The sequence below is a fragment of the Panicum virgatum genome, chromosome 3K (genome assembly GCF_016808335.1).
Source record: "Panicum virgatum strain AP13 chromosome 3K, P.virgatum_v5, whole genome shotgun sequence".
NCBI lineage: Eukaryota > Viridiplantae > Streptophyta > Magnoliopsida > Poales > Poaceae > Panicum > Panicum virgatum.
In genome coordinates, this window is record NC_053138.1 from 20354124 (window position 1) to 20370031 (window position 15908).

The following is a 15908-nucleotide window of genomic DNA, read 5'->3' on the forward strand; positions in this document are numbered from 1 at the left end:
CTTGGCTCTCACGCCTCTCTCAAACCAAACGGGCCCGGTGTCCGTCGCTGACGATACGCGCAACCCTAACCCAATCTAGTTTTCCACGTCTCTCCCTCTCGTCTCGCGATGGGGCTCTTCTCGTGGTGGCGGGGGGGAGGGCGACGCGGCGGCGGCCCGCCGGAGCAGCCGGGCCAGCAGGGCGCTGCGGGCTCTGGGGCCGGGGGATCCGAGGCGGCGGCGGCTTCCGGGGCGCAGGGGGCGGTGGAGGTGCGGCGGCAGCGGCAGGCGGCGGACGCGACGGTCTTCGAGTTCGGGTCGGCGGCGGAGTCAGGCGCCGCCGTCACGCTCGCGGGGTACTGCCCCGTCTCCGACGACCTCGAGCCGTGCCGCTGGGAGCTGGTGCCGGCCGCCGGGGAGGGCGCGCCGCAGTTCCGGATCGTGTTCTGAGCGCGAGGAGCGCACCCCGTCCGGGACGGTACCAGGTTCTAGAAGAGGTATAAAGGTGTGGGTGCGGTACTTGGGTGTGTACTGGTAACCAGGCATTCAGTGAATAAAACTTGAGGTACGATTGATGAGTTTGATGATTTGGTTTGACCGATCGTGGTTGTCTGTGCTCGATTTGCGTGCTGATGATTTGATTGCTGCTTCTAAGATGAACACATTAGCCACTACAGGCAATCAGTAGCAGAAGATGTCAAATTAGCATGTCAAAGAGACTGTTTTTTAAGGGTTGGTAGCAGCACCGAAATTTGTGGATGAATTTATAACGTGATTGAAAAATCACTGAGGTCGTGTTTGGTTGCAGGCTGTAAAAATTTTGAAAAAACATCTTTCTATATTTGAAGTACTAAATATAGATTAATCACAAAAATAATTACAGAACTCGTCTGTAAAATATTTACTGTAGTATTACTGTAGCAATTTAGCATCTAATTACAGCCTAATTAGGTTCATTAGATTCGTCTCGCCATTTACAGACAGCAGTCGCAATGTGTTTTTTATTTCGTCTAGATTTAAGTCTCCATGCAGGTGCCGGAAATTTTTTTTGGAATTTGGAATTTGGGAACCAAACACGGCCTGAAAATCCTTGTACAAGTTTTCTGTTTCGGCGTCCTTGGCGGCGTGCTCGGTGATGCGCTTTGGAGGTCAGTCTCCTCTGCTTTTGCGAGGTGGCGGAGGATCTCTTCCCCGATGGTGGGATTCACTTCCGGCTTGTCGGCTTCTTCGCCGGTGAGGTTGGAACCCTTTGCTGGGTTGCGTGCTTCCTTCGTTGGAGCAGGCAATCTCGGCCATTTCCTTCTCCGGCATCGACGGGAGGCGGCCGATACTCGTTCAAGGTTCCAGATGCACCATGGGCGGGCCCGTGATGCTGACTTCTGCGGCACATCCAAAGCTTGGCGCTTCCTGACGGGCTGGGGTGAGGAGTTGCTCCCGGTGGCGACGGCGTGTATCACCGGCGCCGGCGGGAGCGGATGGAAGACGACGATGGGTTGCCTCATGGGCTTTCTTGTAATTTTTCTTTTTTCTGAGGACCCATCTGTAATTGGGGTGTGCACTGTGCGTTAATCAATATCCTTTTCCCCTCGCAAAAAAAAAAGAAATGCTCGATTGGAGTTTGATCTGACCGAAAAGAAATGCTCTAAAACGCGCCGCCTAGATTGCACCTTATCTTCTCTCGCACCGACGCATCCCGCGCCAATGGCCCTGAACAACCTCCTGAACCTTCCTCCCTCCAAGGTCGCGCTCAAGCCCCCTCTCCCGCCTCTCCCGACGCGCCCGTCCCTCTCCGCGCAGCCGCGAGGGACCCCTCTCCGTCGCTCCCTCACCTCCCGCAGCGAGCCGACGCGGCGCCTCCACTCGTCGGCGTCGTCCCCTCCGTCGGACGCCGCGCCCTCGCCGACGCCGCCGTCGTCGAGAGAGGACGCCGTCGCGCAGGCGCGGTCCTGCCTCGCCGCGGCGCTGCAGAAGCCGCTCGGCAGCTCGGTCCCGCTCAAGAAGCTCAAGCGGCAGCGGCAGCCCCGGCTCCGCGCCGAGATCCCCGTCGTCGACGACTCGCCGGCCTCCCTCGCGCGCCTCGCGCTCGACGTGTTCTCGGGCGGCGCGGGCGTGTCGAGGAAGGGCGCGCCGGCGAGGCTGCTGCTCGTGTGGCCCTCGGCCGAGGCGCTGGCGGTGGCGCTGCGGGAGTTCGAGAGCTCGGGGGACTCGGCGACGGCGCACGCGCAGCTGGGCTCGGAGGCGCCGGGCGCGCTGAGCGCCTGCGACGCCGCGGTGTTCCTGGCCCCGGTGCTGGCGCAGGTGGAGCAGGTGAAGGCCGCCGCCGCCGCAGTGGACCCCAAGCCGGTGGTCCTGTTCAACCCGGCGTGGAGCTTCGACGAGGAGGAGGGGGAAGCGTTCGGCGCCGGGGCGAGGAGCTTCCTGGGGTCTTTCAGCGTGGTGTACTCCTTCACGGGGCTGGAGGTGCGGGGCCTGCTGAGCAAGAAGAGGGGCGTGCTGCTCCGGTGCGTCGACGGCGGGCGGTTCGGCGGCGAGAGCTGGGTGCTCATGGTGGAGAACGACGGCGGCGCGCCGGTGGGGCAGGAGTTCAGGGTCGTGTCGCGGCTGAAGAAGCGGCCGACGATAGGCGAGGTGGAGACGATGCTGTACAACCTCATGGCCGCCAACTCGCCGGTGACCAAGTCGGCCAGGTTCCTCAGGGAGATGGTGTCCAATGTGACCGGAGGAAAGGCCAAGCAGTGATTCATCCTGCTTGCATGTGAGGCTGATGGTTTGGATGATTTTTTTCACGGTGTCCTCTGAGGCTGTGTTTAGATAGAGGGAAGAGGGATATTAAAAGTCACATCGGATACTGTAGTATTTTTCATTTGTTTGTGGTAAATATTGTCCTACTATGACCTAACTAGGCTCAAAAGATTCATCTTGCAACCTACATCAAAACTATACAATTATTTTTTTATTTACTTATATTTAGTATTATTTGTTATATTTAATGTTTCGATGTGATTTTGATGTGATGGAAAGTTTGGATGTGTGTGTGGGGGGTTTATGGGATCTAAGGCCGTGTTTGGATGAAACCACGAAAATTTTTGCACTAAAAGACAAATATCCGCATGCAGTACTAAATGAAGTCTATTTGCAAAATCTTTTTAGGAATGGGTGTAATTTTTCGAGACGAATCTAGTGAGCCAAGTTTCATCATGATTGGCTACAGTGATACTACAGTAACCACGCTCAATCATCCTCTAATCGTACGGTCAAATGCCTCATTAGCTAGAGCAACTGCTACAGTACCATAGTTGTGAAAGTAATTTTATAATTAGACTTTATTTAATACTCCTAATTAGTGGTCAAAGCATCATTTCTCTCTCATCAAAACATTTTTACCCCTCATCCAAACATGGCCTAAACACACCTGAATTCCATTGTGCCATGCATGCAACTGCTTCCGACACGGATGAGTGGTAGCACACACATGTACCTGTGTTTGGTTAGTGGTTCATGGCGCATTTGCACAAAAAACCTTGGATGAGGGCACTGCAATCCTGGTGATCAGCAAGCAACTTAGGCCCTGTCAGATCTTTAACCGTAAATCCGTAAACACAAAAAAAATCACATCGAATGTTGGAACACATACATAGAGTACTAAATGAAGTTTATTTACAAAATTTTTTATATGGATGGGCTGTAAATCGCGAGACGAATCTAATAAGCCTACTTAATCTATGATTTGCAATAGTGATGCTACAGTAACCATCCGCTAATTATGGATTAATCATAGATTAATTAGCATCATTAGATTCGTCTCGCGATTTACAATCCATCTATGAAAAAAATTTGTAAATAGACTTCATTTAGTACTTCAAATTAGCAAGATTTCAACGCAAAATTTTTACATGTAAAGAACTAAACACGGCCTTAACTGCTTACTGGAACCATTCCATACAAGATTGTTCTGTTCACACATGAACATGGGACTCAGGTTCATCCTCGTGCAACAAAATGGCAACTAAGTTCATTTCCTCGCGTTGTGACTAAGTTGTATGGATAGCATGAAAACTGAATGATCATATCTAACATTTTATATAACTAAGTGGTTACATTCCAATAATTTACAATAAAACAAATATGTATATGATCTAATACAATCTAAAATATAAATATATTCTTAGTATTAATAAGTTTGTTATAAATGTATTGGTTGCAACTCTAGCTTGTTGGGTGGCAGTTATGTATTGCTTACATGACATACATATCAGGTTGCAATCGGTTTGTTTTCTATTGTTGTGACTAAGGTGTGTCCATAGCGTGAACAATAAATGAGCATATGGCAACTTAATTCAGTGATAAGTAAGTAGTAATAAAAATGTGCACCTGACATGACATGCATTACAAATTGTGACAGCATGTTGAAGTAGATCGCAATTAGTATCTACCATGAGTTGCAATTGTTTTTGTGTACCAAAATTAGCTTCTATGCAGTAATAATTTGGGTTAGCAACTGCATACTAAACTAAGTTGTAACTGAGTAGCCTTCCACGTTGCAACTGTAATTCATATAAAAAGTATCACAATTGGTTGTGTACAACATAACAATAACAACTGTGATTTGAACTCGTATTAAACTGATTGTAACTGATTATTGTGATTAGTTGCAACTCACTTTGCATGAATTGTAACTACAAGCTTAATACATTTTGAAAACAAATTCATAAGATAGCTCTCATGGATCTCATTTTATTCGACTTCTTTTTTTTTCCAACAATAAGCTCCAAACTGTTCGTAAATCGGACTTCCAGTTTTAGAGATATTGCATTTTGACGTTTGAATTATGAAAAGATTTGGTTCTGTCAGATGAGAACATCTAGAAAGGTGGGTTTTTAACTTTTTATAGGAACCATTACATGTTGCAATTATGTAATACATTTGGTTGTAACTGAACTTTAGGGCCTGTTTAGTTGCCAAAAAAAAGTTCCTACAAACATGCATGGAGCATTAAATGCAGTTGAAAAAATAATTAATTACACAGTTTAACCGATTTAGACGAGACGAATCTTTTAAGCCTAATTAGTCCATAATTGGACATTAATTGTCAAATAACAACAAAACGTGCTACAGTACTAAAATTCAAACTTTTTCATCATCTAAACACAGCCTAAGCTAGAGTTGCAGCTAACGTCTACTCGCTCCGTTCCTAAATAACTGTCGTTCTTCCTTCTCGAGAAATGACTTTGATTGATTTTATATAAAAATAAATTAATATGTATAATACATAATTGATATTATTAGATAGATCTTTTAATCTATTTTTTAACAATTTTTTAAGATATAAATATTGCACGTATTTTCTACTAATCGAGTTAAAGTTGTGACACGCATACAAAAATGACAAATAAAAAGGGAAAGAGGGAGTACTTTGGTGGGGAGACAAGTAGGGATGGCAACGGGTAAAATCCGCGTGGATAGCTGTTTCATATACCCGTACCCGCGACCCAACATCCATGCCCGTATCCGCGCCCGCCACCCGCAACGGGCACAAAATCATGCCCGAACCCGCTATCCGCGGGTATCTCGTGCCTGCGGGCACACGGTGTGCCCGCAGATGGGTGCCGGGTGGCCAGGGGAATCCGGCGCGAGCACGGTGCCTGGGAGAAGGAAGGGGGACGGCGGCGGCGTGCGGTCTGGAGGAGGGGATGGCGGCGTGCGCGCTTGGAGGCCGGAGGGGGCTCCATCGCCGGCAGGGAGGAAGGTGGCGGCGCCCGCATGGAGGAGGACTGGAGGAGGAGGCGGTGCCCGCATCCCGCAGGGAGGAGGCGGCGGCGGCACCACCCATACCCAGCAGGGAGGAGGGCAGCGGCGCCCGCACCCAGCAGGGAGGAGGAGGAGACGGCGGCACTAGCTGGGCCGCAGAGGAGCCGAGGGGGTGGCGCGCCGCTCACGCAGGCGCCTGGAAGGGGGCAGCGGCGGGGCCTCCTGGGCGCCGCCAGGAGCAGTAGGACTCGGCGGCCAGGAGTGGATCTGAGGAGGAGAGGTGGGTGGGATGGGGAAACCCTAATTCGAGTTTATATATCCTGAAATTTTTTACCCCACATTTCAGCTTCTAAAGCGGGTTGGCGGATTTACGGGTGCGGATATCATTTTTCCATGCCCGCGAGCAGATACCCATCGGGTTTAAAGTCAGACCCGTGCCCGTACCCGCGGGCACAAATTTAAACCCGTACCCGCGCCCGTCGGATTTACTATCCGCGTGCCATCTTTAGAGACAAGTTGCTAGGTGCATGCGTCAGGTGGTTGTGATCGTTGACACTCGGTTTTTATATCTGGCACGAGATAGGCGCGTAAAACGATAGATCTGTGTGATTAAAGTAAGATGATAAGTCCAATCCGGCTCCCCCCAGCCAAGTCCAAAGCACCAAACGATTCCAACCAGCAGGAATTGGCGGGAACAATGGCTTCCCCTTCGCCGCAGCGCAAGAAGCTCCGCATCCTTCTCATCCCCTTCTTCGCCACCAGCCACATCGGCCCCTTCACCGACCTCGCCTTCCACCTCGCCGCGGCCCGCCGGGGCGTCGTCGAGGCCACCGTCGCCGTCACCCCGGCGAACGTCCCGGTCGTCCGGTCAGCGCTCGCGCGGCGGCGCGGCCATGCCGCGGTCGAAGTCGCGACGTACGCATTCCCGCCCGTGGACGGCCTTCCACCGGGGGTGGAGAACCACTCTGCCGCCAGGGCCGCGGACGCGTGGCGCATCGACGCCGCCGCCTTTGACGAGCGGCTGATGCGGCCGGGGCAGGAGAGCCTCATCAGGGACCGCTTGCCCGACGCGGTCGTCTCCGACGTGCATTTCTTCTGGAACGCCGACGTCGCTGCCGGTCTCGGCGTGCCGTGCATCATGTTCCACGCCATAGGGGCGTTCGCGATGCTGGCCATCTTCAATTTGCTAGGTGCTCCCGCGGCGGAGGCCGCCGGCGGCGGCGTGGTGGCTCTTCCCGGGCTTTCGGGCCCGGACATACGGGTCCCGGTTACTGAGCTGCCTGAGTTGGTGAGGAGCCAGCGACCGGACGGGCGCGCCACGGGAGCCCGGGTAAGTTCAGCGCACAAGAGATGCTTTGGACTAGTCGTGAACACTTTCTTCGATTTGGAGGATAGGTACTGCGACATGTACGTGCGCTATGGGTACGTGAAGCGCGCCTACTTCGTCGGGCCCCTGTCGCTGCCGCCACCGCCGCAGCTGGCCGCCGGCGACGACGGCTCACGGTGCATCGACTGGTTGGACAGGAAGCCCGCCCGGTCGGTCGTGTACCTGTGCTTCGGCAGCTTGACTCACGTATCCGAGCCTCAGCTCCGCGAGCTCGCCCTCGGGTTGGAAGCCTCCGGGATGCCGTTCCTGTGGGTGGTCAGGTCGGAGGCGTGGGCGCCGCCGGAAGGGTGGAAGGAGCGCGTCGGGGATAGGGGGATGCTCGTCACGGGGTGGGCCCCACAGAGGGCGATCCTCGCGCACCCGGCGGTGGGGGCGTTCGTGACGCACTGCGGGTGGAACTCGGTCCTGGAGACCGTCGTGGCCGGCGTGCCGGTGCTGACGTGGCCGATGGTGTTCGAGCAGTTCATCACCGAGAGGTTCGTGACGGAGGTGCTGGAGATCGGCGAGCGGCTGTGGCCGGAGGGTGCCGGGGTGAGGAGCACCAGGTCCGAAGAGCACGAGTTGATCCCGGGCGAAGCAGTGGCGCGAGCGGTGGCCAGGTTCATGGAGCCCGGAGGGGCAGGGGACGCCGCGAGGAGCAGGGTCAATGAACTCTCCGCGAAGGCTCTCGCGGCCATGGCGGAAGGTGGGTCCTCGCACTGCGACCTGCGCCGCCTGATTGATGATCTCATCGAAGAAAGAACTGCTGGCGCAGGGACGACGCCATTGCTGCTAGTCTGATACTCAGATTTGAGCGCATGAAGCGTGTCTCATGTATCTATCTGTTTTCGGTTTTAACCATGGCATTCAGGTTCATCCTCGTGCTACTACCAGCACTGGTTTAAACAGCTCTCGCGTCTTCCTTTTCTTTTTAGACAATGTAATGTAATGGCACGAAAAAAATATGCAGCAGTAAACAGTTCTTTAAAATGAGATTTTATTTGTCTCTGGTGATCAGGATATTTGATTACTCTAATTGCCGTGAGGTTGTCACGCTGAAGCATAATTAAAGCTTGAGAGCTCCTGCTGCCCTCTCAACCCAAATCCTCACACCAAAACAGGTTGCGTTTAGTTCGCGAAAAAACTTGAATTTTGGTACTGTAGCACATTTTGTTGTTATTTAATAATTAATATTCAATCATGGACTAATTAGTCTTAAAAGATTCATCTCGTATGAAATAATTATACTGTATAATTAGTTATTTATTCAACTGTATTTAATACTCCATGCATATGTTTGAAGATTCGATGTGACAGATAATGTAGAAAACTTTTTGAAAACTAAACATGCCCTAAACAGTTTGCAATCACCAATCAGCCATGGCTGCAGCTAAGCAGAGCATGAAGCTGCGCGTCCTTCTGATACTGTTCTTGGCCACTCCGGTCGATCCTCGAGCGGTCGAGCCGTCGAGCGGCAGGGCCCCGAGGCGTGCGGTCTGGTGGGATCGCGACGTATCCGTTCCCGCGCGTGGACGGCCACGCTCCGGGCGTGGAGAATCTCTCCGCTGCCGGAGACGACTCGTGTTGCATCGCCGACGCTGCTGTCAACGAGGCGCTCATCCAGCCGGCGCAGGAGGCGCTCACCTGTTTAGATGGGTCAGACTAAGCAGTATCTGGTAGTACTAGTACTTATGCGAACGAGCCGTAGCTCGAGTGGCACGCTCGCCAGGTGCAACGCGAGTGTCGCACGGGAACCGAGCAAGTGGTGTGCGTGTGGGTGTGTGCGCGTGAGTTTGCTCGATAGGCACACCCCCAAGACTGCTCAGACAGCCTAGTCTGTGTTAAGTCTGGTTAGCGTGGGCATCTAATTTTTTATAAGACTCCCCAGTGTTTTTGGGTGTTTTTTTTAAAAAAAGGCTAGTACTTATATTTTTCTTAGATTTTCGCAAAAAATATTTAACGTAACTTATTAGCACTTCTATTTTATATTTGGATCGACTGCTAGACTGTTTTATATCTGGCATAGGACGCGCACGCACGAGTTTTGCTAAGGTACCTCCCATTACCTCCAATTCCTTCGGTCCAAAAATGCAAATCATTCTAGAAATTTAGGATAGATTAACAAGAAAAAAAATAAATATATTTGCTTCTATATATTACTCATATTTAGCAGCAATTAATTCTTACATGCCATCCACTTTTGAAATAGAGCAAAGTGATTTGTTTTTTTTTGATAAATTTTGAATGCTAAACTATCTTATTTTTAGAGAAGCGAGGAGTAGAATGTTACCTCAAATAAATCGCAGCCCATCGATTCTTGAATAAATAAATATAAAAGTAATTAGAGTAATTAATAGAAAAATATAAATCACGGAATCATGCAGCTCCTCGGTACTCAGAGCATCCCTAGCAGTCCCCAATAATCTTTTCCCAATAACTGATACTGAGAGATGTCTCAATAGAAGTTTTAAAATTATTGAGAGAGTTACTTTTGCAGTTTCCCAAAACTTATTCCAATACAACTAATATATTGAGAGAGCATGAGGTGTAACATTGGAACATTCCAATAGCTATTGGGGAAAGAGTGATGTATTGGAAAACTGTTGGAGCATATTATTTTTCTAATATTTGAAGTTTATTGGGGAATGGGGACTGTGTGAGATGCTCTCACGCATAGAGAAACAGAAACGCCGGCGATCTCGGTTCGCAGCAACTAGGTGTACACGCACCTCCTCCTGACGCACTGAGGAAAACGCCACCCCACACGTGTGACCATGATAGCTGTGCATAAGATTGTTCGCACTCATCATACTCTAAAGTTATCCTCTAAATAGAATATTTCATTCTAATCATCGATATTCTCTCCTCAATACCCGGTTCTTCCGCACCCATTCATACTTTATATTCTTACTCTATATCAACTACCAACTGTGGGACCCACACATTAGTTTTCTTCAACCTTTTTTACTAGCCACCCCCCTCTCTCTTCTGGCGGAGGCCAGCGGCGAGGAGGCAGGGCCGCAGCGGTGAGGCGGGGCAGCCACAGTACGGCTGCGGCAGGGCACCCACGGCGAGGCGGCAAGCGGGCCGAGGAAGGGCACCCGCGACGAGGCAAGGCGGCCGCGGCGGGGCCACCAGGGCGGAGTGGAGGCGGCGGGGCGGAGGCAGCTCGGGGTGGGCATTCGGTCTAACCGAGAGGAACCGAAACGAACCGAACCGAGAATTTTGGTTCTCTAAAAACTGGAACCGATCGGTTCTTATGAATTTTGGGAACCGACCAAATTCGGTCTCGGTTAGTTCGGTTTGGTTTTGATACTAACCGAACTCACCGAGCTGCCATGGGAAAGCTATCATCGCCGTCGCGCGCCCACCGGCTGCCGTCGTCTTCGATCCGCCGACGCCTCACCCTCACGCGGCCGCGTGCCGGCGCCGCCCTGCCTGCTGGCTGCCTCCGGGGCTGGGCGCGTCCGAGCGACGGGAGCTGGGCGTGGACGCCGCCCTGCCTGGCTACCCTCCGTGGCCGGACGCATCCAAACGGCGCGCGCCGGGACCTGGGCGCGGCCGCCCGCCCGCCACTAAGACCTGGGCGTGTCGGGGTCGCCGAGGCGGGGAGCTGTCGAGCTAGGCACGTCGGAGGACGTCGGGGGAGGGCAGGAGGCCTGGAGGCGGGGTGGACCGCTGGAGAGGCCAAGAGGGGCATGGGTGGCGGGGTTGGGCGAGACTGGGGAGGAGGGGCGCCGCCGAGATCCTGGATGTGTGGGAGGACGGGGACAGTGCGTGGGGAGTGGGGTGTTGGATGCGCCGAGACATGTGGGCTAGGGTTAGAATTTGTGCTGGATGGGCTGTCGGTTGGGCCACTTGGGCTTGGTGGGGCTAATTTGTATATGGGTTTAGTTCCTCGGTTAATTGGGTGTAAGAAACAAACCGAACCGAAAATTTCGGTTCCTGAAATTTAGGAACCGAATAGAGAACCGAAATTCTCGATTGCGATTCTTTCAGTTTCGATTCTCGATTAGTTCGGTCCGGTTATCGATTCTCAGTTAAATTTGCCCAGTCCGAAAGGCAGCCGCGGCGAGGCGGCCAGGCCGGGCCGCCGCGGCGGGGCGGATGCGGCAAGGCTGCCGCGGTTGCTGCGGCCTCGATGGCAACAACGACGGTGGCGGTGGCAGGGGTGGATCTGGGCGCCTCTAGCTCGTCCCCAGCGCCTCCACGTAGCGCCGCCCCCTCCGTCCTCCCTCCTCCCTCTGCTGCGCCGAGCTAGTCCCATCAGCCTCCTCGCGCGCCTCGCTGGAGGAAGGGACACGCCGGACGCGGCGGAGCCGGCCCGCGCTGGCCACCGCGGAGCTGGGCCGCACCGGTCGTGGGGCTCCAGCACCGATGCCCCCTTCACGTGGCCTCCGCGCACGCCGGTGCTGGAGCTGCTGCTCGCGACCGTGTGGCGCTCCGTTGTGGCAAAGCTTCTTCTGCGGTGGCCGGCGACGGAGCTTCTTCCGCGGCGGCACCGGCGGCGCATCCTCTTAGCGCGTCGTGGTGGTTGGGATGGCGCGCACTCATGCGGGCCCCACGCCCTGTCAGCAGATACCGTAGCCCTGCACCTGCGCTTGGTATAGCGGATCTGGGATGCTACCGTGCGGCCGTGCGGGGGAGCGACCCCTGCTGCAGCATCAAACGCTACCGCGGAAAGGAGGCTTGCTTTACTGTTCTGCCTCCCGTACCTGATGCGGACAGCCTAATGCAACTAGTTTTCCTTTAAGTAATGTGCATAATGCAACTATCAATTCCATAACAAAAATTGTACTTATGGTGTCATTATAATGTCTCGCTGAACGTGCAACAATCACTCATATGAAAATATTGATTGCCTAATGTCTCGTTGCCTCACGTTATTAGAAGAAAAACATATTTTTGCGTTATTATTAGGTAAAACAACAATGTCATGTTGACGGTTTGTCACGTTACCTCACATTCTTAGGCGTTATTTAGATGCATAAAGTTTTGGGTGTAAAGCACTGTAGCACTTTCATTTATATTTGGTAATTATTGTCCCGCTATGGGTTAACTATGTTTAAAAGATTCGTCTCGCAAATTATAGATAAACTGTGTAATTAGTTATTTTGATTAACTACATTTAATACTACATGCATGCGTTAAAAGATTCGATGTGATGGAAAATCTTGTAAAATTTTGGAACTTTAAAGGGAACTAAACAAGGTCTTAGAAAAAACAAAAGGGAAACCATGTCCTGTTACTTGATGAGGGTGGGGTGGGTGGGGTCTGGGGGATTGATTTTGATTTAATAGGAAGATATTTTACCTATTTTCCCCATTTCTTAAAACAAAAGGTATATTCAATATATTATCTACTAAGAAGTACTCCCTCTGTTCCAAAAAATAAGTCACTCTAGAATTCAAAATTTGTTCTAAAAAACAAGTCATCCTACTATATTTAAAAAATACATGTGCATACAAAAATCAATTAGTACCAAATATGAATAATAAATATGGACAAATATGATTATTTTATATTCTTATTAATTTGTTCTAGAATTCTTTGGATGACTTTTTTTGTGACGGAGGGAGTAATATTCAATAATGGCTCTGTTTGGATCCATGTGTTAAAGTTAGATTGGGTTAGATTGGGACTCATCTAACCCAAAAGCATCCAAATAGGTGGATTAGATTGGGCTAGATGCATCTAACTCATCCAAAAAAACTATCCTCTCCAAGGAGTGCTTACTGGAGTTAGATTGGTATGGCACCCACTTTTTCCTCTCTTTCTCTCCCCTCCAAAGAATCCAAATGATTGGAAAAGTATATTTATGGTTAGTCTAACACTTCTATCCAAATGTCTTTTTTGGTTAGAGTTAGTTCAGAGTTAGTCATGAGTTAGAAACTAACTCTAACTTAGTTAGAGTATCAAACAGGACCAATAATCATCCAGATCTATCTAAATGGACGGTCTACAATCGTTTTCATAGTCATGTCGAAGTACAGTAAAACAATAGATCTGTGTGTTTAAAGAGACTAGTTAGGTGCCCGTGCTAACGCCACGGGTAAATTTTAGAGTACACAAAACAACACATGATCTCTAGTCCAAACTGACAAATATATGTTTCACACAGAAGGAGAGTGTTATTATGTTGATTAGACAAACACATCCATAGAGTAAAATTCATTGAGCGGTGAGGAGTAAAATAGACAGAAAGGTAGAAGTTATGGTGGAAAGAGTCACATAAATTCAGTTGACATACATCAGAATTATGTTTGAGATATAAGACATAATTATAGTGGAGCAAGATCATTTCTTCTTTGCACAGATTTGTCTCATCACACTTACAAAACAAATCCAAAAACAAATCCAAACGATGGAGCATATGCCAAAGCTTCCTAGCTGCTTCACTACTAAAAACATGTGAAACCTTTAAAAAAATTGTGCCTGAAAACTTCGAGATGTTATGCACTAAACAGATTAATTGAAAGTATTGTTATAAGCTCATGCTCTCCAATAGAAATATCGATCCTGTAGTTACTTTATTCATGCACTCAAACAGTGGATTGGCAGAATGGCTTTGATTCTGAACTGCCAATGTGGAGGATGTCATGGTTGGAGTGAGGACGCCTGTAGGGTAAGTGCGGTTTGACTCTGCCTTTTTTTCGCGCACGATACTCATGTTGTTTCCTATTAATCTCTTCTCTTTGTTCATCAGACATCTCATATCGCCGTTTGCGTTGTTGCTTATTCCTTTCTTGCCTCCTCGGCGCAGCAGCATCCACGGCACCGGCTTGATCTGCATATGAATTTAAACTCATATAAATGAACTGACGTCAGTTTACTTAGAAATATTGGCCGTTTAAACGCCTGTAAATTACCTGAGGTTGAGGTGTTGGTGATATCGGTAAGTGTCACGCGTGGTTGTCTCGGCATGTCCATAGTACAAGAGATGCCAATAACCCTGAGTGGTGGTGTGATGACACTGAAAGAAGATAAATTATGAGGAAGTGATAATTTTTCCAAAACAAATGAAAGTCTGAATTATATATGTAGAGGAAGATAGCCAATGTAGGATCCATCCCCTAAATTCAGTAACATGCTTTATACATGGATCATCGGTAGTTCAGAATGACACAAAATGTCAGTAACATGGTTTTTGCAGTTAACCAAAACTGAAAGTAAGAACCTGCCATCTTTGGTTCTTTCATAAATTGATTAGTAGTCGCACTAACTAATTTTGAATTGTTTTAGATACAAATAGCAGAGACCATTGCATTATGGAAGTTCAGAAGGAAAGAATACATCAATTTACTTGAAGCAAAGAGAAACAATACATCAATCTACTTGAAGCAAAAGGAAACAATGCAAGGCAACCAATTAGGCTTAATATCTCTTTTTTCATCTCATACAAGGCATTTAGGCAAGAGATATCCATAAACAGCGATCTGAGTTGATGTCTATTTTCATCGATTAAATAAACTTGCAAACACAATTAGCAAAGCAAGTAGTAATAGGACGGCAAGCACAACTATAACAAGAGTATTAACAGAACGAATACACACGTACACGTTGGAGGGCACGGGCATGCCGACGTCCAGACGATGGTTTCTCACCCGACTTGCGTAGTGTCTCTGGCCGGCGAGCGCTGCACGACGGCAGCAGAGGACATCGGCCGAACGGCGAGCAGCGGATCGTGGCGCCGTTGGCCAGGGCGCCGGTGCCATCGACGAACCGGTCGGAGGCAGGGAGGTGGGCGCGCATGCCGGCCGTGGAGTGTCTCGACACTAGTGGTGCTTGTGTCGGATCTACGTGGCGTACGCAAGGGACTTGGTCATGCAGCTGCCGCAATCGGCCGCGAGGGGGCAGGGTGCCTCGACGGCGTCTTGGGGTGGCTTTAGGGTCTTTAGCTTGGCAGCAGCAGCGGACGGGCGCGGTGCAGGCAGCCGCAGGAGCGGGATAGGCGGGCAGCCGCGGCCAGCGCGCGCGGCAGCAGCGGCCGGCGGGGGAACGGCGTGGAGCCACGGCGGCCGGTGCGGGCAGCCACGGCACGTGTGCGGGGCAGCGGCACGCCGGCGCATGTGCGTCCTTCCTCCTGTCAGATCCTGCGACGGCGGCGGCGAGGTGCAGCTCTCCTCCATCTCCTGCACCACTGTAGCGAGGGCGTCCCTGGTCAGTGAGAGCGACGCGTGCGGCGACGGCCTGGTGGGGGAGGATGCTGCGCCCTGACTGGCGGAGAAGGAGGATGCCGCGCCCTGACTGGCGGAGAAGGAGGACGCGCGCGGCGGCGGGCGGGCGAGGGAGGAGGAGAACGCGTGCGACGGGGCGGATCCGCGAGGGACGGAGCAGCTCAGGCGGGTCCTCCTCCAGCCCGAGCGCCACCGCTCGCTATTGCCGGCTGCCGGCAAGGAGGAGCGCCAGATCTGGGGGACCGGTGGCCGGGTTCACAGGGGCGCGGCGAGGGGCGGCCGGATCCCAGCCCGGCCTGCGAACGGCGGCGAGGGGAAGCGGCGGCCGGACCTGGAGGCTAGAGGCGGAGGCGGGCGCCGGACCCGGAAGTGGCGTTGGAGGCTGTCGCGCCGGATTACGCATCTGCGGCCACGGCGGATTTTTTTTGGTGGGAGCCAAAAGAGGGGGGGCAAGGATGGCATCGGGTCGGGTTCGGTTTGGGTGGAGTGCCTGGGCACCCAAAACCGAAACCCGAACTTGAAACCGGAATCCGTCCCGAACTCCAATTCGGGTTAAAATTCACCCCAAAACCGAAACCCGCGGATACCCGAAACCCGACGGATAATCCAAAACCCAATTATTTTTTTACAAACAAGTG

At 51.2% G+C, this 15908-nt stretch overlaps 4 protein-coding genes across 4 annotated transcripts; 3 read left to right on the top strand and 1 right to left on the bottom strand.

Moving 5' to 3' along the window:
• Positions 1 to 46: 46 nt before the first annotated feature.
• On the top strand, positions 47 to 578 carry LOC120698231. Its single transcript, XM_039981759.1, has one exon. It carries the CDS (start codon positions 109 to 111, stop codon positions 427 to 429), a length of 321 nt encoding a protein of 106 aa, XP_039837693.1. The 5' UTR covers positions 47 to 108; the 3' UTR covers positions 430 to 578.
• Positions 579 to 983: 405 nt separating this feature from the next.
• LOC120698229 lies at positions 984 to 3546 on the top strand. The gene is made up of 2 exons (XM_039981757.1): positions 984 to 2774; positions 3392 to 3546. The coding sequence occupies exon 1, from the start codon at positions 1681 to 1683 to the stop codon at positions 2716 to 2718; it is 1038 nt and encodes a 345-aa protein (XP_039837691.1). The 5' UTR covers positions 984 to 1680; the 3' UTR covers positions 2719 to 2774; positions 3392 to 3546.
• Positions 3547 to 6378: 2832 nt separating this feature from the next.
• Positions 6379 to 8086, top strand: LOC120698233 (UDP-glycosyltransferase 73C4-like). The gene has a single exon (XM_039981760.1). The coding sequence runs from the start codon at positions 6425 to 6427 to the stop codon at positions 7892 to 7894; it is 1470 nt and encodes a 489-aa protein (XP_039837694.1). The 5' UTR covers positions 6379 to 6424; the 3' UTR covers positions 7895 to 8086.
• A 5361-nt stretch (positions 8087 to 13447) lies between these two features.
• On the bottom strand, positions 13448 to 14983 carry LOC120698234. Its single transcript, XM_039981761.1, has 3 exons — positions 14651 to 14983; positions 13963 to 14066; positions 13448 to 13880 (listed from the first exon to the last, which is right to left on the bottom strand). Exons 1-3 carry the CDS (start codon positions 14843 to 14845, stop codon positions 13829 to 13831), a joined length of 351 nt encoding a protein of 116 aa, XP_039837695.1. The 5' UTR covers positions 14846 to 14983; the 3' UTR covers positions 13448 to 13828.
• Positions 14984 to 15908: the final 925 nt, after the last annotated feature.